This window comes from Anas acuta, chromosome 1 (genome assembly GCF_963932015.1).
Source record: "Anas acuta chromosome 1, bAnaAcu1.1, whole genome shotgun sequence".
Classification (NCBI taxonomy): domain Eukaryota; kingdom Metazoa; phylum Chordata; class Aves; order Anseriformes; family Anatidae; genus Anas; species Anas acuta.
In genome coordinates this window covers 148772844-148797623 of record NC_088979.1, presented here as the reverse complement: position 1 = coordinate 148797623, position 24780 = coordinate 148772844, and the positions used below count along the sequence as shown (strand labels likewise).

The window sequence follows — 24780 nt, the reverse complement described above, 5'->3', positions numbered from 1 at the left end:
AAACAGCACTTTTTTATCAGAAAGGGGGATTGCATCTAGTCAACGGAGAGCTGGGATACAAGGTGCCTGCTTGCAATCAACAAGTCCTCCCTATGAAACAGAAAGCAACATCTAGAGCCAATGATACCCACAGGCAGAGCTAAAAAACTATTACCCTCAAAGAGTTTAACGTGAAGCGTTTATTTCAAATGGAAGCTTTGAAAAACTTACAGCTTTCCAACGCAGAGCACTTGAGCAGAGGTGGTTCTGGTGCTTTTACCTCATCAGCTTCACAAACCCAGTTGTTTGTAGGACTCTTTTGTAGCCAAATTGGATTTAGATGCAGGCACTTACTTTAAGGAATGGAGCAGAAACCTACAGCCCTGCCTTTTCCCAGGTGCAGCCTGTACCGATTAATTTCTCTGCTTTACCTCCTCAGAATCAGTTCCAGTGAGCTAGGATGGAAAGCAGCAGTACCAGCTTGTCAGCTGTGTGCACAGACACCACAGCTGCTTTGACACCGCTTGCTTTAACACCCAGGGCATTTCTGCTGCAGCAGTGCTTTAGCAGACACCTTCTGGAAGGTGGAGAGGGAAGCACTTCACAGGAGGCTGAGCATCATTTAGCTTCTGGCCTACGGGAAGGCACTTGGTGCTCGTTTTAAAGGCAAGGAACATTGATGAGGTTCCTGCTGTTACAAATGAATTCAGTCAGTGGTTAGGCTGACACTCGGGGTTCCTCTGGGCCTTCAGGTTTCAGGCAGAAACACCTGCGAGGGGTTAAGAATGCAAGCAGGTGAAATGGATAGCAGTGACAGCGACCAGCTGAGATCCCTGCTCCCACTTTGCGCCCTGACAGCCTCTTACCCTCTTCTGAACAGTAGCTCCTTATTTCAATTCAAATTCTTTTTACAGATACCACATTTAGATTTTAAAATAAATGAACAAAAACCCTATCAGCAGCACACGTGCAACATCAGTAAGATTCAGGTGCTGTGGAACCAGGGAAAAGAAATCCTTGATCTTAATGGGAAGGAGCAGGGATATTTCTGGTTTGATATTGGTGATTGGAGGTGTTACATTCCACAATTCTACTCAGGGACTCCAACTTACTATTCAAGAAATACTCTTTCATACATAACTTAAAAAAATCTTTAAAACTTAAAATCTGTATTAGAAATCTGTAAGTCCAGTCTCAAGGATAAATCATCTGAGTATTTACACTTGCCCTTTCTTTCAGCATTTGTCTGACGTGACACAACTGTTGACCGAAGTACTGTTCCTTATGCCATTACACGTTCTTTACCCCCTTTGCAGTATCCGACAAACTTCTGAGAGCAGCAGAACGCTTTTCTGGTGACAATCTCATATCTCAACTCCACACACAGCAGCCCCTAATTCAGGGATCATAATCTCAGGCCCACCGAAGTCATTCAGTCTTTCAAAGCTGGTGATAGAGGCAGAAACTCAGAACTCCTGACAAGAGCTAAACCGCATGACCACGTTTCTTTGAGATGAAGAAGCCTGCAGATTGCATGACACCAATCATTTCTATGAACTATTTCCAAACAGGGGAATTTGTAGAATACACGAGCTGTAGTCCCTTTAATTACTTTGGTTTTGTGAGCTTTGGTCCATCACGATTCCATGGCTGTCTCTGAGTTGTTGCTGCTACTGCTGGCCAAGGAGCTGCAAGCTGCGGAGTTTGCACCAGCCAGAACAAGTCTCTCTCTGTTGCCAAAAACTTCATTCACTGCAACACAGGTAAGGGATTGTGTACATGTTACTTCCCAGAGAGAAGAGCACTGCAGCAAGTATCCAGCATGGCAAACAAACAGAATGGAAATCCTAACCTGATGCAGTTTCAAAGCTTTCCCCCATTACTCAGAGTAGAGATTTTAAGCTTACATATCAGAACGATTCACCTCCCATGCATGACTAAAATCACAAGTTGTGTTATTTTCTCCCCCAGAGAATCTCTACATGTTTCCCTGTGCATAACTCCTTTACTCAAGTACTGTGAAATGGACGAGTTTTGTAGAGCAAAACAAGTTAAATTATTTATTTCTGCTTTCAGTCTCTAGTTTCCACCAAGCTCTTAAAATCCTTCTCAAAAAAAAAAACAAAAAAAAAAACAAACACATTGAGTTATATGCAACTAAGACAACTGATCAAAACCAGTCCTCAGTTTTACTCCTACAGGTACTCAAGAATGTGGCACTTTTTTTCTTTATGTTCTTTGTGTAAACAAATACGACATAGGTATTATAAGAGATCAGGTCTTACACTTCAGCTACAAGAAAATAATTCATGGCAAACACAGTTCTCCAAGATAGAAAAAAAAATAACAAAAAAATCACATCACATTTTTAAGCTGAAAGTGTGAAAACATCCAGTCTTTGAATACTTTGTTAAAAATGTTAACCTACAGTTTCTCTCACAACCATACTACATTACTGTATATACAAATACACTCGGAGGGCCAGGGAGAGAACATCAAGATTCCAGAATGTAAGAATGTTACCTGCAGAAATGGTGCTTATATCCCAAACACGCAACCCTTCTCGCTCTCCTCCGAAGGCAAAAACAAATGGTAAGTCAGGACAGCAAGCTGCACAGAAGAGAACACCCTGGGAAGGACGAAGAAAGACTTTAAATTTATTTATTTATTTTAATATCTAAACAATTTTACCATCTGCAAATACTTTCACCAGGCAAGTTTTAACGAATGTAAGCTCTCTGTTTCTTGAAACTTTAATTTTGTGTCTTTACAAAATTTTAAGAGCTGTTAATTACAAGTAATAAATCACATCTTCATCTTGAACCCAGCAAATACACACTGGAGTACCCATAGTTCTGCTCCAGAACATGGTATCTAATTTTCAAGTCTAAGGCTTTGAAGCACTGTAACGAGAACGATTTACACAGAATACACAGATGGGATTATTTTTTTTCCCTAAAAGATGTTATGTAAAACAAGACTTAAGTTAGAAAACAGATTCAGCAGACAGTTTATATAAAACCCTTATTGGAACCAAGAAATGAAAGTTACCATTTTCATATCCCTGGAATGGATTAAACTTGGTTTGTCTCCCAGGATATCCCAGATTTTCACATATTTGTCTGCAGATGATGTCACAAGGCACCCTTTGACCTGACTGCTCAGCTGTAGCCCTGGAAGATTAAGAAAGTGATTCTGTGATGCTCTCACAGTGATGCTATTTCAGAGGTGAAGATACATTTTGAAGTGAAATCATAGGGACAAACCTCATGTTCTCCTCACACAAAGCTCTGTTCCAGCAAAAAGATGCAGATAGTTATTAACAGCTTTATGTTACCACTGCTCCCTACCCTGAGAGAAGTAACAATCTTTTGAGAGCAAACTAACTTCATGTAGGTCTATTTCGTTTCTCAATCTAGTGACAGTAGCACTACGAAGTAGTACTGTACAAAGTTCTTACTTCACACAACCTGACTTCCCCCAGTAGTTTTTTTCCTTCACTTGCCAAGCACCATCTCTGTAGCTATCCAAGATAACGGGACATACTCATACGATCTCATTTTAGGCACTTAATCAGGTGCTTCAAGTTGTGTTTTTGAAGCTCCTATACTGGTCAAATGATCAAAGTAGCCTAGAGCAGAGTGGGTGAAAACCTTCCCATGTGCCATACTCAGGTCACCACCAGACTGAATGTCGGTATAAAATAATTATGGATGCAGAAGGCAAATATTACAGTTCTGGACCTGATTCCGCAGTATCAGTCCTTCCTCACCCAAAAAGCACAGGGATTGTATCCCAAATGAACAGATCTGTTTTGACATGTTTATTCTTCACAGTATTTGCTGAGGAAAAAATCACTGTTTTTGAAGTCCTTCACTTACACTGGCTTCTCAGCACAGACTGCTTCACGGTCCAGCTACTCTTGATCACTACACACAACCATTTTTTTGTTTTGTTAAGGAAGGATTCACTACCACCTCAGTCATATCAGTTGAAGACATCTTCCAATAAGCCCTACCACTGGGAACAAACACGATACACGCTCAACTTACCTGATACCTCTTCCTCATGAGCCTTCAGAGTGAACAGCGGCTTATCAGAGCGAGCATCCAGACAGTACACAAAGCCGTCCTCTGTGCTTGCCTAAGGAAAACCACAACACTTTAAAAACAAGCAACTGTAGCCATTCATTTAAAGAAAGCTTCTATGACATAACACCCACCCTCTATTAAATCCCTGTAGTCTGGGACAGACTTACAGTGCTTCTCTGTCAGGCGTGTAACACACGGTTCTGCACTTCCCAGGTCAGACTCTGCAGACCCGGTGCCTGAGCTGTTCCACGTACCTAAACTACACTGCACTGACATATGTGGAAGCCATAATCCCGTACAAATTTTTTCATTGTATTTTGAACTGAAGACAGTTGCATTGCTAAGGCTGGCTGTAATGCTGGGCAATGAAATACAGAGCCTTTCATCTCTAAACCAACAGTTCAAACTTTCTGGAGCCACCCAGCAGCTGTCCAGTAGACCTGTGCAAAGTTAGTGTGACTATACTGAGAGAGATCTACACGGCAAACCCAACAGAACTGAGCAGCTGCTTTTGTGGGCTGTATACACAAAGCAACAGAGAACGAGGCAGATAACAGAGATATCAAAAAGGATTTGTTTTTAAATTCTGTTCAAAAGCTTTATTGTAAAAATCTTGGTAAAAACAAGCTACTTTTACTTTATACCAGGTAAGAGAACAGTGCCCTCTAGTGCTGATGTGAAACACTGAATTAGCATTCAGGATCTTAACTGTAATTAGCTACTTCTCAGCTGCATTTGCCTCACTGTATGAAACGTAACATTAACTACGCACAAGACAATATATCCCAGGCACTGAATGCTATGACAACATAGCAAAGATGGCATGAAAAAGGATCGGCATCAATTGTGTTCACACTGTCACAATGAGAAGAAGATACCAAGTAAGTAACTGATTTCTATCCATATGTTGCAAAATCTACCTAAGAACAGCTTCTGTCATGTTGCGTTTTGAAATAAGCAATGCTGACAGCCCAACTCCCCATCAGCTCTATTATCTGATTCAGAAACACAAACACAAAAATACAGGCTAAACAAAACAGCCAACAGGCCAAGTGTATATACTCACTAAGAAATTACAAGGTGAAAAATGATTCCAAATTACTCTTTCAACCTGACCACTAAACCGCCAGATTCGATGGTTATCCTGTGGGCTTCTGCAATCATACAGCACGGCTGATCTATCAGGAAAACGGATAGGAAGGGGAAAAAAATTCAAAAATTAAAACGGAAACTACTTCAGTACTTAGTCTTTAAATAACAGATGCTGAAAACCTCTCAGATAAGCACAAGCTTTTTACATAAGCTTCACAGTTGCACCTTGGTTACATTCAGTGGGGCTATGTGAGACTAAGCAAACTGAGCCCAAACTTGCTCAATACATTAGGTTCTTATTATACAGATCATAATATGCATCACTGAATTATCATATATTGACTTAATTAAAGTCAACTAATTGCTGTGCAAAAATAATGCCCTAATTCAGAAACCAATGTCTGATACATATAAATTTTCAAACACGCTTTAACCAAAATAAATAAAGGTAAATTTGGTTAGGTAACTGCTACTCTGAAAAGGGGAAGGAATAGATGGGCGTTAGTTCGAATCCTTCGGGATTCTTTACAGACACCTGCTCAGGCAAGTGGTGGCAGAATCTGTCCAAACCATAAAAGCTCCTGGATGCAAGCACAAGAAAGGAGCAATGCTGCGACTCTTGCAACATCTCACTGCAATCAACATCCACAATGTAACTCATTCCCACTCTACCTTTAATTAAAGCCAAAGAAATGTGAGATCTATTTTTCTCAGTTCCTCTACCAGGCATTTTCTAAAGCTGTTTTAGTGCATACAGAATTTTTTATGGTCTAACTTCCAGGTTTTGAAAGCATCTGCCATCATTCACTGAATTGCCTGCAGTCCTTGGATGCTTTACAAGAGAAATCCACAGAGGCAGTGTACTAGTTTATGGACAATATACTGGTTTATAGGTGTGCATGGGATTAAAGGGGTAGCTAAAAAGGAATTGAGAAGCTGAAAAAAGTCCAAATGCTGAGACTATATTTTTATGGAAGAAAATAGAGGGGAAGAAAGCAGACAGAAGCAGGTTCCCAACAACAACGCAAGGTTTTTCTCCAATACTTTTACTTAAGCAGACGTAGCAAGAGCATAATACAAGCCAGAGAACATAAAGGCTTGGCCAAACACCAATGAGTTTTTAAATACATTAACACAAGGCAAAGGCTTAAAAGCAGAATAAAAGTTAATTTAAAATAAAACTCATGGTTATAGCACAAAATTTAAAAGTTATCCCTGTGAGATTAGAGAACAGAGAACTTTTTTTTGGCTGGTAAAACTTGTAAGTATCTAGTCCAAGTGAGCGGACAAACCATTTCACAGCAACTGCAGGCTGCAATTACAGGACAGCCTGTTAAGTTTTGGCCACGGCGTGCCTGTCAACAGGGGCTATGCAGAGCTGACTGGGACTTGAAAGCCCTTTATATCTCCCGTCTGATCTTACAGTTTGGAAAAACATAGATAAGTTTTAGCAGGGATGAGCAGTGGCACACTCCTAATGCAGAAAATGCCAAAATGCCAAATTATGAAATAAATTCAGTTTGGAGCAGACACCTGGCACAGGAAATTACAGTCCAGATGGTTAAAAGATTTAGCTAAGCTGAGAAAGAGGTAAGGAAAGCTGCATTTTGGCCACGTACAAACCTGGCTACTTTAATGGAAAAAAAATAATAACCTTACTAAAATTTGGCAGTGCTACAAGCAAATGAAAAAAAAAAAAAAGAAAATGTGAGACTTCATTCAATATTAATAGCCATCCTAAGTGTAACATTTGAAAATATTACCCTGACTTACTTATCGTAAGATCCAGAAATAAGGGTCTGAGTTTCAAATGGATGAAATTGCAAAGTCTGGACCTAGATAACAGGAGATTTCATAAAAAAATAAAGTATTAAGATAATACACAGAGACTTTCTTTGAACAGACATAGTAGACACACACACACACACAAAAAAAAACATACAACATCCCAGCACTTTCACCAAAAGAAACAAGATGATTAGTTCATTTCTGATGTACCTATCACTCTACATATATACATTTTCTAAATTATACATTTTGGTAAAATTTATCTAAAGCTTTCTTACCTAGAACACACCGTAAACAACACTGGTTTCCTTACAGAAGGCTTACAGTTTGACTTATGTTCAGAGAGCTACTTTTTGTAGCTTATAGCAACACAATCAGATTCCCAACCTTCAGGGCTTTTATACAAAAGGTGTTTAAAAAAGCAAACAAGCAAACAAACAACAAAAGCCTACTGCAAGTCTTCCCAAAACTTCCTTAAGGATAAGTAAAGTAACACTTCTAAAATCAGATACAATATTGTCTGCAAAAGCAACTAATTCAAAAATCTAAAGAATTCTGCACAGATGGCTGGAAAATTATAGAACTGTTGTTCTATGGGTTTGCTACCAAGCAGCTAGTGAAAAACTGCAGTATTTTTCTCTCTGTTTTTCACAGTGGAAGACACGTAGCAATTACTACATACCTTGTCTGTGTGTAGCGTCAGGCTGGCTGCGGCCTTACCCACGGACATATCCCACAAAATCACAGTGCTGTCAGCAGAGGCACTTGCTAAAACGTTCCTGATAATGCATCAAAAGTTAAGTTTAAAAAAAATCTTTATGTGGACACAAATTAATAGTGGTCAAAAATCCTAAATACATACAGAGCCTGATTAAGCACACTTGTCTATGGTCTATATATCTCAAACCTAAGGGATAACTTCCCTGAAGGTAATTCTAAGTTACACGGAAAGACTACAAACAGACCGTGTTATTTTAGTAAAATATTATATCACTGACATTTTTGCTTGCATTTCCTCCCCACACCACTTAAAAATATCACTTAATGGAAGACTTTCTGAGCTAAGTAAAGTGAGAAAGGCTTCTAGGTGCTTTGTTTCCTTTAACAAAAAGAGGTTTTTTTAAATGTTACTTACACAGCTTCCGTTTGTCAGCACATACGTACAACTAAGAGTCAGACAAACCTATTTTTAACAAAATATTTTGCTCTCTGGTATCTGAGTGTTTATATAACTAATAAAGACCCAACACTGTATGCCCATCCTACAATGTTCACAGGAACCACTAACATTTAACAGTTAGTTTACAGACCCCACATTTCAACTTAAATTTGATCAACTGCATCAATAGCAATAAGTTTTGAGGTTTAATCAGAAGGAACTTAAAACATTCCTAAAGCTTGTCAAATACACACTACAGCCACTGCACTTAAAAAACAGATCTATAACCTCAACGTGCTACTTCTGCTTGAAACAGCTCTTCTCCCACGTTCCCTCCTGCAAGGAAGTGTTTCTGACTGAGAGACCTAGCAGTCTTCTGGAAAAACTGTTCTCCCAAACAATGTTTCAAGAAAAAGTTACAAAAATGCATAGTGAAGGCTATGAGAATATTTTACATGAATGTAAGTACCATTAAGACCTACAGGCAGACAGTTATTTATAGAGAGCTGTCACAGCATGTCTTGCTTAAAGAAAAAAAAAAAAAGCATTCAAATATAAGCTGCTGCAAGGAGTTCTTTGTTTCATAAGCCTCCCATTTCAAAGGCTGCTTTAATTTCTTGAAAGATCTATTGGTATCAGTGTGTTCATAACTCTGTACGTTACTGAATTATACATTCCAGACACTTTAATTCTTGCAGCTGTAATTTTTGTGATTTGTCTCCATATTAGCACAAAACAATCATTGTGAGATAATATGAAAGTTAGTCTTTTGTCAGATGGGTAGAATGAACAATAACTTAACACACTCTGCTCCTATGTATAATTTAAGAACAACAGACTGCACTGTAAATTAAGGGTGAAGCCTATGTATGCTTATTGTATGTCTATGTGGGTGTTTCCTCCTTTGTCTAAATAACAAGGAACTTTAAGTAAATGTTGATACCTGCTGATCAGGAGTACGCAGAATTGACTACGTGCATCTTTAGAGATATTTATGACAGCAGGAAAAAAAAATTATCAGTCTATCTGACTGGTACAGTTTCAAGGCCCATTCTGAGGATCCTTTGACAGCTGAATTGTTCAAAACCACCTAAGCAATAACAGCAAGTGGCATCTTTATTTCAGTCAGCACATCGCCCTTGACCTCTCCCCCAGGATGGGCCAGCTTTGTATTGCTTCAATAGCACCACTTTATTGCTAGTGCATTCAGGCAACAGAGAATTCCCAAAAGCCAGAGTCATTTCTACAGCTGTGCTATCAGGGCTTTCACGCTGGTTTCTGTTCACGGCGCTAGGGCAAAAGGAAGAGGGGAGAGGGAAAAAAAAAATCAGATCAGGGCAAACCTTGTGCTATTCCAATTTGTCCATCTGACCTAAATGTAGCTGATTTATTGAATGGCTTGGACACACCTTAGCCCTGCCTTCTCCTGGACAACTTGCAAATAAAAATGTGTACAAATAAAATGTGTAAAAATAAAAAATCATTTTTGAGAAATGATTCATTTCAGCACTGTTTTCAAGTTCAATGTTATATTACATAAGATTTTGTGGGAAAAAAATCTGCCTAATTCGGTATTCCGATTTGTATCCATCCATTGCTATTCAAGTACTCTTTTACCTGCTTTGTTTGTTCCATGAAAGATCAAGCACAGCATCAGTGTGTCCTTCCACCGTTCCTTCTGCAGACAAATTCTGTATGTGCGGATACAACATAAACAGGCTTTAGAATGCTACACCTTTAAAGGAAATCAAACATTAATGGGAATTCCTGAAAGGCCCTCAGAAATAACCATATTTTCTCTCACTTGCTGCAACAAGGCTTTCGATAGCACTGCAGCACCTGCACTTTTCCTACACCAAGTCTCCTGCTCCATCCACAGCAGGAGAGCTTACAGAACCATAACTCCCTTCAGGCTATAGAAGAAATTTCATTTTCACCAGCTAATGTGCAGCTCCTTCAACTTTTTTCTAAATGCTGCTGGCGGTTTCCTCTCTCTCCTCTTAATCAACTGCACTTTTGGCCCTTTTAATTGCCAGCTCCTGCAAATTCTAATTTAAAGTGGTTAAGCTTCGAAGGAGTCTCCCAGCACAGCAACTGAAAACCACCTGTAAGTCACCCCACTCTCTTCTACATACACAGAACATCCATACACAGAGCAACCAGCTTTTCAAACTGAGGTAAAATTTATGAATGATTACCTTCAAAAGCAATTTTAATAACTCAAGGATTTTCAGAAGCAAGTTTCAAAGAACAAATTCCTTTTCTAGGGGTATTTTTTTCCTATTTTTAAAATGAGAAGGTTTGAGAGCTCAGGAAGTAAAACACCTTCCCACCTAAACAGTTGAAGAGTGGGTTCTTCAACTGACTGACACTGAAGTGCCCCTTTGGGAAACCAAGATTAGCTGTACATCAAATGTTCACATCTATATTAGTTTAAAAGAATCTTTAAGTAATTCATGAAGCATCTACCATAAATAAAAGTCTAGAAGATTTAAGTTTTGCTATCTTCCTTATTTGCTCTACATCCCCAAGAATTTGGACAAATCAAGGCACATTCAGGTCTACAACAAGGGTAGGATTCAGATCACAGAACCTGGCATTGAGTCAAAACCTACGCCTTACTCTTTGGTAATTAAGGTTTTCTCCGCAGTCCACTAAAAGCAACACAGTCATTCTCTGGGCGTGTCTCTATGCATTCACCCTAGATAATCTTGATGACTACCTTAAAACATGCTTCAGTTCTAGATGGATAAAGCTAACAGAGGTGAATCCTGACTAACAGTGTTTTATTAGAGTAAACCTTGTCCTTTATTTCTCAATGCCTTATCAACTCTCTAAGTCATGGGAAAATAGCAGTTTCAGCCTCCTGCATGCTACCCTAACATTACTTGCTGTAACCTGTCTAGACACCATCTTTCAACACGACAGTGGGAATTAAACCAGACTACCTATGGCTTTATTTTTTTCACTGTAGGAAAGAAGTAATAACAACATTATCCTTACTTTATGTTTCTTCCATTTAACCAATACTTACTTTTTTTCCTTTCTTTTTCTTCTTTTTCTCTTTCTTGTTGCCAAGAGAAAAGACTGGTTCTAAGCAGTCCACTATATCAAGGTCCCAAACATCAATAACTGGGGTCATGTTACCCACTGCAACGTAATTTCCTACACAGAAAAATGCAAAGGCAACCACTTTTAGTTATAAAAACAGTGTATATGGCAACCCAGATGTTGCTGCTTTCTTTGATTAGGTAAAATTTATGTTTACATGCCAGATTTTTCTATTTGAATGGTTTTGATGATTACAACTGACAAGAAGTGGTTTAAAAATACTGGCAGCAGATGTTGCCAGAAAATTTTGACTTGCTCTTTAGTACTCTTCCCCTTGAATACAAGTACCTTTTTGAAGACATATAAAGCACCACATGTAAGGAAAACAAAAAAACAAACTCTATGTGATATGGAAAAAGTCTGTAAAAACAGGAAAAGGGTTACTAAAAACATCAGTATATATAAATCTAATTGTGTTTTAAAGTTAACCAACTGCATTGGCTGTAATGAATTGGAACATTTTACAAATGTAAAAAAAATAATAACAGACTAGAGAAGAGCTTGTTTTGGTCTGCTAATTAACAATAACTATTTCTAATTAAACCAATATTTTAGTCACATGACTTGTTATGCCAGCAGCACCAAGATTAAAACTGTTATACAGTTTTTCCCTCTTAGCATCTTGGGTTTATTTCTTAGTCCCACTGGAGAAAACTACCTAGTGACAACATGAAAGTAACATACTTTTCAAGTAGAAATATTCTTACTTGACAATTTCAGTATCCTTTGTCATTTACCTGGTGATTCATCAGGATTAGGATCAAAATTCAACCACTCCAAACTTAGAGGGTACGCAGGCAAGATAATATCATGATGTACATAAAATGAGTCTTCTTCGTGATTATAAACTGGAAAAGAATTAGAGATATACATGACATAAATGAAGAGGAAAACCACACAACTCTATAGAAGGAAGATGTGGCAAATACTAAACTCCCAAGGTGATCTGGAATGCAAATCTGCAATGGGTTCAGAGTTTCAACGTAAAGGCCAGAGCCTCCAAATACTTACGTTATGGATCACAAAATTATACGTAACGAACTAACATTCTCCTGCGTACTTGAGATACGGAAGTGACAAGTTCAGCAAAATTTAAAGTTTGTTCCTAGCTTTCCATACTACTTTTTAAGAATCACTTCAAAATAAATACTCTGTACTCACACATCTTCTACATGAGGAGACTTTAACGATGTTTAAACATTAATTTTATAGAATCAATAATTAAAAAAAGGAAATAAGTCTAGATTCAGTCACAGGGGAAATCAGGGTAAAAGACAGTTTTCACACAGTAGGAAGCTGAAGACTCCAAAAAACAACCCCCACTCCTTGTTCTACACAGCCATATGGAACAAACAGGCCAGGCAAAACCTATTTCCTAGCTTCATTGTAAGGAACAAATCCTGTTACTTACCATGGACCTCCAAACTACAGTAGTCTTTATCAACTCTGCCACAAAGGACAAGATTGTCACTGGATTTAATCAAAAAGTCTTCCTGTTCATATTGATCCTGAACAGTGAAAAGGAGAGGACAACAGACGTTAGCAAGGCACGTACACACACACACACACACACACACACACACACACACGACTGCACAAGTACAAAAGGCTGAATCAGTAATGTTTTCTAACCAGAGCTCAAAACACTCGAAAACCAGCACCCTGTAGCCCACCCACCCCAAAAAAAAAAAAAAAAAAAAATCTTTTGATGGTATATGCAAAAAGGCAGGAACCAGGCTCCATTGTGGGGATACTGAGTAGCTGTTCTGCAGGCTGAAGGAGCGTTTATGCAGACCTAGCTGGATTTAGAGAAATGTTTAATTACTAAACATGAAACCATCTCTTGAGGCTACCACGATGCAACCCATTGCTGAAAAGAAAATCACCACCAGAGGCCCACATTTGTATCTTATTTCCCTTGGGCTCTCAAGCCTGGGGCATTTATGTAATGTAACACAGTTTCACACAATAAGCACACTGTGGCTGCTCTTCACACACACAGGAAGCAATTCCGAGAGCATTACAGCGTTGTCCACTTTCTGGAAAATATTTCCAGAAAAGCACTGCCTGCAGCTATACTGGGCACTGAGCTGCACCAGAACAGATGTAGCCTCCATACAATTTCCATTGTTACCGAGGAATGGAAGGCATTTCGGGAATTTTTGTTAGTGGAAAACTAAAAACTGTACATAAAAGTCAGTAAACTTGCACAGACCACCGCCCTTCAAATATACAACACATACAGGACCTTTCGGCTTTCATGTTGCAAGCTTTTAATAACTTCTTTTTTATTCACTCCAAGCATTTTTTCAATATTTGAATTCTACTGGGTATTGCAATGCTTTGAGTTAGTCAAGTTAATGCTGTGCAGTGCTTGGTCTTCAACAGCGGTGGTAATAAACACCAATAACAAACTGCATGCTGGAGAGTACTAAAAAGTATTCAGAAGCCGTGGAAAGGATTTGAGCATAGAGGGCTGAGAAAAGGGAGCTCCCCTTTTCTCTGTCTGGAAGAAAGCCAATTTTTTAGAATATCCCAGGTTGGAAGGGACCCACGTAGCTCATATTCTCCCAGTGCAGGTACCACTGACTATAAAATCCCTTTCAAAGCATTTATATTCTCTGCTGGTACATGTGAGCAAGAAAAATCATTAATGAGTCAATGGAACACACACAAAACATACAGCACCCCAAAATGCACACAGCAGGTGAACTTGTTTTAAAGATGCACATTTGCATTTCTCCCTGAGCTCTGTTATGGTACGTGAAGCCACCACGTCGTCTCGTGTGAGATCACACGTTTGACAAGGGTCCCTTACAAACAAACTGGATGTTGTGGTAGGAGCCTACAGCTACTCTTTTAATTTTTAAATCTTGGTGAAGAATCTAAAATAGTACAGAAACTACAGTAACCAGAAATAAATCAGAACCTTTATGCTTAGTAAAAGGTCTCAAAAATTCACCTACTCCATCCCCCTGCCCCAGATGATCACAGTCCCTCCCTCCTTGCAGCTCTCTAGATTATATTGTCTCTTTGTTGTCTCACACAACACTGAGACGTGTTATTTCTTCAAGCACTTTCTGTGTCCGATCAGAGAGCTGACAAGCCACCTCCATGTACAGAACCACACGTCCTAAATCATCAGCCAGTTCGCCTTAACATCTGACTTCAAGGTAAAAAGTGCACATAAAGGGGACAGCACAAAGCAGCCTTAAAAGGAAAAAGTTCTGTCTGAGCAAAAACCAGGCAAGCCTTTTAAATGTGCTGCAAGCACCTAAGACCCCAAGGCTGTCTGGCAGAGAATTAGACTTAAATGAATTCTAAGCTAATGCTGTTTAAGATATTTAGCATTTGAATAGTACTTACAGTGCTTTTTAGAGTGATGTAAGGATCCTGATCATTGCTCCCATACACTGCCAGACCAGCTAAAGTCTCTCCCAGCTTTGTATCACCTAGATGGGAATTTCAGAACATATCTTACATGCGTCAAGGACAGGTGAAGTTAGACACTCTTGTATCAGTACCTGTACTGCAGAAATACCAGGAATGGGCTAAATGAGCTTCCAAGTTCCAAACACAAGAAGAACCTCAGTAAGCTACATTGTTTAGTGCTTTCAGGGACTCTGGCTGCAGTGCTCTGGCACTGCAGCAGGGGGAGTGACAGCCTTTCCAATGCCGCTCAGTTCTAGCATCAGGGAGGAGGACACTAAACTGTTACACTCACTAAATCACTTCCTAAACTGGGACGAGGAAATAATTCAACGCGTGAATTTCCAGCACTGGAAACAAAGCACTCTGTAGTTTTAGGGTACCCATGCCTCATGTACCACAAGAAGTGGAAAAAAAAGGGTCTTCATTTACAATGCGTATCTGATATGGAAATTTCTCCTACCTGTGTCTTCCTCTTCATCATACTTATCCAAATCATACTCAGCCAGTTCATCGTCAGTCAGCTTTTCAGCATTTTCCTCCTGGTCGTCATTTTTAGGAGAAGACTCAGCTCTTTCAGCAGCGGCAACATCCATGCCATCTGCTGTCTGGCCCTGCTCATCTTCATCGCTATCATCAGCATCCTCCCTGTTCAAAGACAGACATCCCTTGAGGAAACGACACAGACTGAGCACTTCCAGGAAATCGCTTAGCGGACTGGTAACAAGATTTCAGCACACAGTCCTGGCTGTTCACGTGAATCTCCAGTCTTTATATCAATAATTAGGAGATCTACTCATTCCTTTCCTGTCTTTTCCCAAAATAAAAGACACTGTTGTTCTCAGGTTGCCAGAAAAAAGTTTTATCTTGCACATTCTCCCAACAAAGCGTGGCTTAAGTTTTCTTTGGTGGAACTAAACTGAAGTGTGTCTAGATCTCTTTCTCTCGCCTTTCCTTGTGGTTAATTCAGTTTCTGTAAATGTTTGCAAGGAATCCAGCAGAATTGGACAGCAGACGTGGACTGAGGACCTAATGGGGATGCGCCAGGCCCCTCCTGCACACACAGGCAGCAACCAGCCAAGGCGGCTCTCACGTGTGGCTGGACCTGGTGATCCTGGAGGCCTCCTCCAACCGCAGTGACCCTGTGATTTCTAATGCAAGCATCATCTGTCTGTTTAGCGGACGCACTTTGCCTGACAGTGCCAGAATTGGAAATGAGATAATTATGGATGCTAAACTGAAGCCTGAGAGCCATCCCCTCGCTGAGGGCGCACTCAGCCCCTCTCCCACCCCCCATAAAGCCATGAACGAGGCTGACCCCAACGCTAACCCCGTGCCCCCCCCACCCCCCCAGCTCACCTCAGCCGTTCGCGGGCCTCCCCGACGAGGCGCCGGAGCTCGTCGCGGCTCAGCTGCACCTGAGGGGGGACACGGGGCCGTTAGGGGGGCACCGAGAGAGACCGAGGGGACCGTGAGGGGAGACACCGAGGGGATTTGGGGGACACCGAAGGGATTTGGGGGCGCTGAGGGGGTCCTGTCCCCGCTCCCCCCCCCCCCCACCTTGTCCGGCGTCTCCTTGGCAACGCCGCGCCGCACCCAGGCTGCGCACGGCACCGGGCAGCTCATGGCGGCGCCGCGTGCGGGGCCTGGCGCGCGGCGCTGCCGTCACGGGAGGGGAGGGAGGGGTGGGTGGTGTCATCGCCGCGCGCCTCGGGAGGGAGGGGCAGAGGCGGGGAGGAGGGGCGGTGGGAAGGGGGGTGTGTGTGTGGAGGGGACTGTGGGGGGGGTGTTGGGAGTTAATTAGCGGGGCTGGGAAGGGATCTTGGGAATTGGTCGGTGCCCGGCTCGCCCTGCAGTGGGAGCATAGCCCAGAGGGGGCACACACGCGCCTCCACAAAGGGGGGAAAATGGGTCGGAAACAGCTCACAGAGCCGCAGGTACCAGTGAATAGCTGCTCTTTTCAATCACAGAATCATTAGGGTTGGAAAAGCCCTCCAAAATCATCTGGTCCAGCCATCCCCCTACCGCCAGTGTCACCCACTAACCCATGTCCCCAAGCACCACGTCCAACCTTCCCTTGAACACCCCCAGGGACGGTGACTCCACCACCTCCCTGGAGTTGTTTTGTGCCTGGAATCTCTCTCAGACCCATTTCTTAGCCTCTAATGAGCAGAGCTGAATTTCGTTTTCTACCGAGGCACCTCTGCAGAGTAAGGCAAGACTTGATAGCAGCAAGTTTCACTGTTTCAGTTTAGCCACCTATTCTGGTGGCAGAGCCTTCTGCCTGTCTGCTTGTCCAAAGTGAAAAGCACCAAAACACTGTCCCTAATTCTGGATCCGCTTATGCAGAATTTGAGGCATATGACCCATCCCAACCTACCTGAGGAGACAAGTGCCAGGTAGTTCTCATCCATGTCTCATCATAATGGTTCAGCTGGGTGAAGGTACCTGGCTAAGCAGAGTAAACTTTTATTCTGTCATGGGCTTACCAAGCGAAGAAGAGCAGGGTCAGTCGGAAAAAAACGGCTCCTCTGAAAGGAAGGGCCAACTTCTTTTTTAGGGTATGTGTCAAGGTGCTTGGAGAGTATTACCCTTCATGCTAAGTAAGGGCGAAGGAGAGAGGAGACCTGAAGAGATACAGAAGCCACCAGTGCCAGTAAGCGTCCCAATAATTATTTGAAAACTTGCAAAAAAAGGGTGCTCCAGAGTCCAGGGCTCTGCAGAGACCTTGAAATATCTTGAAACTGTCAGAAACAGTGTAAGCGTTTCTAATGTGGCAGCTGGAAGGTACTACAAGGCCATGAGAAGGTTCATACTACAAATCCTACGGGCTGTAAGCAAGAAAACAAAGGGAATTTTATGTGTTTTGAGAGAAGTGATGCTGCAGGCTTGTTGCTGTGGTTCAGCTCACCTCTTCAGATGAGACAAGGGTAAAGGCATTGATACACTAACACTCAAAAAAAAAATCTTCTCTCAAATGAGCTGCAAAGTATGTGTTGCAGTCCCAGAGATGCTGAACAGCTAAAAGGGAAGTCACAACATCAAGAAATCCTCTCACTTTGGACAGACATAAAGAAGGGCTTATGAGTGGCTTTGAAACACCAAGGGCAGCCACAAAAGTCCTCAAGGTTACCTTTTGATTCTCTGTTTGCATTCCCTAGATATTGCTCTGAAATAAAGAGCATGAATCGGAGGAAACCAAAGGAAGATCAGATCCCAATAGGGCAGCATCTTGTCAGGGGAGACAACATACCCTGCTTGCACACGGCAGCATAGCCTGGAGGGAAGAACTCTCATACTGATAGCTAGGCATGGGCAAGTTTTCAGGTGGTTGAAACAAGGCCACTTTGGTTTTCTTTCATCCATGATCTCAGGGTGTTCTCTGGGAGATCACCAACCTCCCCGCTTTAGAAGATAAAGCATCCTTGCGCCAAGGCTTATTCTCCAAAATCTTAGGTTTTGCTTACCTTTATGGAATAAACTAGATCTGTTACTTATCCATTAACTTGTTTTTTATTTCTTTATGGAGCATCTGTTTCCCCAAAACGTGCCCTGAGAATTTGGGAAAACTCTATCACCCCAGCACTAACTGCTGTAAGATACTGCTGGAGCCAACACAAAGGAAGAGGGAGAAATCCAGTCAGCGACCACTTGGCAAGCTGGAAGAAGGGTGGCTGGGTGTGGAGAACAGTCACGTTTGTCCCCCAGTTGAGAAAAATGACTTTAAATGTATTGGTAGAAATCCAGCAGAGGGCAAAAGGGTAGTGTGGGAGGTGAAGAACCAAGAAGGACAAGAGGGTAGGACACAGTCAGGGCCTCAGCAAGCCTCACACAGAAAATGGATGAAGTTGAAAATAAGCATAAAATGATACAACACACTAGGGCTCTGCTAGTAAAGAAAAGTCAGTAAACATATGGGCATGGGAAAAACCAACTGGCATAGCTCCAAGTGCTGTGGCTCTGCCAAGATATGCAAGTTTTACTTATAATTGTTGTTCTCACAGCTGGCAGGGGGTGGGGCCTGTGTGCCTTCGTGTCAGCGTACACACGGGTGAGCACTCGGAGGAGAAGGGGTACGTGTGAGTGTGTCAGGGCACCGTCACATCTCCGTGGGCAGATGCACTCATGAAAACACCAGAAGACTCCCACCCCTCCAGCTGTGCAGTGAGGGGAGATGCTAAGGGTTTTATTTCTCTCAGCGGTGGGGCGTACTTGCTACTTGACTGTCTAAGAATATGGCCCAATACCAGTTGCTTCAAGTATTCATGATTTCAGGAAGAGACCCTTTTTTTTTACACGCTTCTTGGCTCATAGAGCAGAGGGGCTGAGAAGCTCTAGAAAGGCAGAGAGGCAGCAGGGCTGTGCTATGTAAAGCAGCATTCTGGGCTGCAAGGCTATCTGCGCAGATTTGTGGATGTCATTTTAGATCTTTGTAGCAAAGCTTGGAGATAGACAGCCCACACTCTTAGTCTGGAACAACAGCCCCCTTGAAACACTCGTTTTTGAAAAGAGGAGAGGAGAGGAGAGGAGAGGAGAGGAGAGGAGAGGAGAGGAGAGGAGAGGAGAGGAGAGGAGAGGAGAGGAGAGGAGAGGAGAGGAGAGGAGAGGAGAGGAGAGGAGAGGAGAGGAGAGGAGAGGAGAGGAGAGGAGAGGAGAGGAGAGGAGAGGAGAGGAGAGGAGAGGAGAGGAGAGGAGAGGAGAGGAGAGGAGAGGAGAGGAGAGGAGAGGAGAGGAGAGGAGAGGAGAGGAGAGGAGAGGAGAGGAGAGGAGAGGAGAGGAGAGGAGAGGAGAGGAGAGGAGAGGAGAGGAGAGGAGAGGAGAGGAGAGGAGAGGAGAGGAGAGGAGAGGAGAGGAGAGGAGAGGAGAGGAGAGGAGAGGAGAGGAGAGGAGAGGAGAGGAGAGGAGAGGAGAGGAGAGGAGAGGAGAGGAGAGGAGAGGAGTAACAGAAGCACAGATGATTTTGCAGAGAATGCAGAGCAATGTTGGTAATGGGTATGTCTGAGCTTCTCTATTTTTCTCAGGGAAGAGTTAACTCAGATGCCCAGAAATAATACTAAATTGCTCCAGTATTGATATTATCCTTGGGAAAGGTGACAGGCCAGACCAGTTTGTTACAAGTGAAGCTTGCTTTGCTTTTTTCCCCAGTGAATGATACTGGGAAAGGAAGGCAAGGAGGCCTACATCTGCTACTAAATTTTGACATTTGTAGCCTTGCAACCTGTCTTTACCACACTCAGCTCCTGGACAGCTGGGCTTGCAGAGCCCGCAGGCACCTGACAGTGCCAGGATCCTGGTCTGGAGTCACCCTGTCACTTGGAGCAATGTTTCACTCGCATGACTCACATGTATGGATTTTTCCTTCTAGGCCATACTTGAAGGGATATTACCATCTTTTGCCTCCTGGATCAACCTGTTTTATAATAATCTGATACATTTTAAAGAAAAGATTTGACTCTAAATCTTACAAGGTAACAAAAAAAAAATAAATTCAAACATAGAAGTTAAAAAAACACTCAAATGAAAAGATTTTTTCAAAGCTTGATTTCACTGTCATTCTAGAATTAATCATTTCCCCATATTCTGAATTCTCCTTGATAACCATTTGGCATTTATTTGTATGCACTTACAGCAACACTGCATAACAAAGCAAGCTCCCAGACTTTTGGGTCTTCACAAATCCAAACTGGCTGGCTACCATGCGTCTGCAGATGCTTAATTTTAAGCACCATGGCACTCCATTCCCTTGTCTGACATGATTTTTTTTAACAGATCAGGGCTCAGACAGAAATTTTTGGAAACAGCCTCCATGTCACTTTGTCAGAGGCACAGTGGCCATACTGACAGCAGTGAGTGGGGAGAAAAAGCACCAAAAGTTCCCGATGCGAAACACTGAACCCAGGTAGTTTCTGGGAGATGCTTCTTGGGGGAGCCCCCACGATCCTGCTGCTGTCTGAAGTACACCAAGAAACACCTGAGCAAGAGAAGGAACAACAAAAACACTCACAGCAGCCATTGTCTAGGCTAGAAAACAATGGGATTTTTATTGAACAGAGATGGCTCATAGACACGCTCCAGAGAGTTCCACCTGCTGTTCAGCAGTACTCATTGCCGTCTGATAATAACCTATGGGGGCAGCTGTATAAAATAGGAATAAAATACCAAATCGCTATATTCATTAATAACTTTGCCTTCCAAATACAGAACCGTATGTTATTTAAAGTCTGAAAATAGACTACAGTTGTTAGCATTTAAACCAAACCTTTATGATAACAAATATACAAAAAGGCAGTCAATATATTAAACATTTAAATCAATAGCATACATTTCTCAGAGGTAAACATTGAGCAAACAAAGCCACCAATGATGTTCAGAAGTCAGGTAAAAGTTTTAAGGTCAAGCTCCAAACACTGTAGCTTTCCTAAAGCCATAGTGGTATTACACTTGTATCTAGCCCCTAAATTGAAAACTACATAGCATGAACATTTGAAAATACGACATTTGCTATCCGACAGGAAATTGGAAGTTTCTTCAGTCCTCATTGTATTTATATTAAAGCACCTGCGGAGACAGAGGGCAGTAGGAGTTAAGCACTTTGCTTTGCTAGGTTGAGGTTTTAGTTCTGGTACAGGTGAGGGCAACAGCATCCTCACATCAGACACAAATTCCAGCACTGACGGAAGAGAAGTATTGCCTGACAGATAAACTGCGTGAAGAATCAGCCTTGCAGCTTGCGTGAAACAGCACGGGATTCGCATACCTGTCTATTTGCTGAAAAAGTCTGCGCTATTTCTACTGCACAGAAAGAAGTCTCCTTCAGTAGTTGATCTAATGCCTGAGTTTGGAAGCTTGGGATACATACCTACGGTCAAAAATAATGTGACAAATTTACTACCAATAAAAACGTGTTTTAATGCCAACAACTGATAAAAGTTCATATTGCAATATTGCTCACAACATAAATGTACAATTTGCACAAAACATGGCTCTTCAACATGAATATTTTGCAAGCTACAATATATATATATATATATAATATGTATAACTTCTTTCCTTAAAGAATTATATGCTGGAGTGCATGCAGAGAATTTCGAAGCAGTAACACAACAGGAGCAATCACTTGTTTACGGGTTACTGAAACCATTCAATACAGAAACACCGGGATATTAGATAAACAGACAGACAGATAAGTAGATGTACGGACACACTGCTTTTTCGTGGACCTTCCCCTGTTACACAAGAAGCGCCGGTTCCTTGTAAGCTCAGGTTCCTACGAAAGACCGTTCCAAACAGGGCTCTGAACGTCCCCCACGCTCTTTGACCATCTGAAACCACAAATCACTTCTGCTGGAGGTGACAGCAAAAGAGGCACTTGTCCTTCAGCCAGGAGCGGAGGCAAGCGATCTTCTCCATGGATAACACCTGTTCCAATCCTATTGCTGTGTTTACAAGCAGTGGGTGGTGAGCATCTATCCATCCTACGTTTTGGCTGGTCCCAAGCAGTCTCCTGTCGCCTTTACAGTTGGAAACCCAAGACGGGAGAACCTGGATCCCCTAAACAGCAGTGCACAGCACTGCCACCGTTCTCGTCAGCTATGTACAAGGCATGACACGTCCCCTCCGGTTAAAAATTTACACAAAGTATATACAAATAAAGCTATTCTATCAAGGTGCAAGTTTATTATTCTCCGGTGTGTTCTAGCGAAGATTTCTCAAAAACCTTTATACAAACGCACCGGGAGACTTTACACAAAGTTGATGTTTTGTCATAGTTCTCTGTAAGCTTTGTTCTGCAAGCTCCGGAGCAGAAACTCCCATCCCTTTCCCTTGGAGTTTTGCCCATGCACAGGACTGGATTTGGTAGACTACAGTCATGTCTAATATAATTTTTTGACCTCAATATATTTTTAACTGGGGTGAATTGGCACCTTTTTTTTTTTTTCTTTTTTTTTTTTTTTAATCGCAGGAAGTCATCAATCTCTATGAAATGAAGCAGGACTTGTAACTGGACATCGGGGGGGTTGTGGTTCATATGCCCAGTCCAGCTTCCCTGGCTCGATGGGACTGTTTGTGGTATGTGAAGCTAGCACAGCTTGGCCCTAAGGGTTTATTTTTAAGTCCTTGGCACTATTTTACATTAGCTGATGGCAGGCAATGCCCTCAAAGAAACATTTATAAAAAAAAAAAAATAGATCAAATGCAATTTACTAAACAGTAAACATCAGCCTGATCCACTAACCAGATGGATATGGGATGCAACTTGTCTAAAATTAGAATGGTTGATGTTTTCTTGGGCAGGTCTAAATTTATAAAAATCTTTCCCACCCCACGCAGGGCTCACTCCACAGCACGTAAATATAAGATGCTTCTAATAAAGTCATTGGAAATGTAGGGGCTGTGATCAACAAGCACAAGGGGAGCCTTCCCTCTCCCGTTTCTGCTCAGCAGAAACCTCAAAATTGTGCAACTCGCTCATGTAACTGCAGTAGATGTTTGTGATCCCTGCTGAGACAGGGCTGTGCTGGGCTAGGGCAGCAGGGTTTGGCCTTCAGCCCTGCTGGTGTGCCAACCACAGCCGCGCCGACGACTGGATGGGAAATTCTGTCTGCTAGAGCACTAAAACGCCTTACAGCCTTGCTGTGCTCCCACTGACTGAAGGAGAAACAGGCCAGACTTTAACAAGTGCACGCTCAGCACCACTGGAGGTAAGGGTTTTTTTTCCAAAAATCTTCCTCTAATACCATTTTCCTCCATTTTTGTGACTTGATTTGAACAAGACATCCAAGGAGAGGCTTTGCACACGTACTTTCAAGCTACAGGGAGCGTTTTACACTGGGAACAGCAATCTGATTAGTTTTTCTCTTTTTCAGAGTAATGCAATAATGTAAAGAAGAACTCACTGCTTTCGCATGCTGCCCTGCATTTTTACAGTGCTGTTAACACAAGGACACTTAGCAATGATGAATTAAAATCTAATTGGAGGTTTTAAAAGGATTAGCGTCAGGCTGAAGGGGGTTTAAGATACCATAAGGTGCACTCAGAGAACAGGCCTTCAGTTTTCACTACGTTTGTGCTAAGGACCTCATTACGTGATGGAACACGTCAAGCTTTCCCATCCAGCCGACTGAAGGAATATGTTATGCTCAAGGGAGAATTATGTTCATATTAAATAAAAAAAGAAAAGAAAAAGAAATATAAGATAAACACACATTTCAAAGTAACGTTAAAGCTGTGGACACAGTGGGCTAAAGCTGCCACTTTGAATTATGGCTGAGCTCCTCTATTTTTAATGCATTTCCTCCTAGCTTGTTTCAAAGTGCCCTAAGTTGGTGTCTTCAGTGGAAACGTTTCCTCTGGAGCATTAACAGCAAAAAATGGGCAATTTTCAGAGGCATCTAGCAGAACTGAGAGACTGATACCTTTGAATAAGCCAGAGTTATCCGTCCGTCTTTTTGAGGTGAAAAACTTGGTTTTTCTTTCTTAGCTCTACTTTTTGTCTACTGACAGATATCTGCCATCCTAATTTCTGTCCTCTGTCTGTGCCATTTTAGAAGCTGAACATTCACAGAAGGACAAGCAAAGGGAAGGAGAGTTTCACCTGTGTTGCTAATTGCAGATGACCTCAAACGCGTCCGTGAAGCCACAAGCCAGTACTGAAGCTACATCTGTGGGACGGAAGACAATATCTCTGTGTTTGTTGCCGATTACTGGTGGTTTGTGTGATCTTTCATTTGTTTCTCAATAAAAAGTGAAGAGAAACCTTCCCATAAAACCACAACAATGGATGGCAGCGAAGAAAACTACTCTGCTAGGAAAATAAAAACATACATACACACACGAAAACCATAACAAACGCAAAACATTCATAACCATTCCTGCTTTTATATAACACAAATGAGGAGTCTGCCCAAAAGCCGCAAAAAAAAAAAAAAAATAAAAAAATCAAGACTCACTTGATGGTTCTGCACCATTCCAGAAACCATCTTATTTCTAACACATCCTTTCCTCTAGCTTTCATCTTTCTCTTCTGTCTTGAACTTCAAAGATATCTCAGAGACAAGTGGGTGTGGATGTTAAGAGGGATGAAGGAAGCAAAGAGTTGTCATAAGGACGGTGCAGCTCTTCTGTCTTCTC

The 24780-nt window shown here is 41.8% G+C and overlaps 1 protein-coding gene across 1 annotated transcript; it reads right to left on the bottom strand.

Moving 5' to 3' along the window:
- Positions 1-159: 159 nt before the first annotated feature.
- On the bottom strand, positions 160-16348 carry PWP1 (PWP1 homolog, endonuclein). The gene is made up of 15 exons (XM_068664826.1): positions 16210-16348; positions 16009-16067; positions 15113-15297; positions 14587-14672; positions 12632-12728; positions 11958-12068; positions 11144-11274; positions 9727-9800; positions 7633-7729; positions 6936-6997; positions 5137-5248; positions 4032-4122; positions 3031-3152; positions 2503-2608; positions 160-1731 (listed from the first exon to the last, which is right to left on the bottom strand). The coding sequence occupies exons 1-15, from the start codon at positions 16273-16275 to the stop codon at positions 1616-1618; spliced, it is 1515 nt and encodes a 504-aa protein (XP_068520927.1). The 5' UTR covers positions 16276-16348; the 3' UTR covers positions 160-1615.
- Between the last annotated feature and the right edge of the window lie 8432 nt (positions 16349-24780).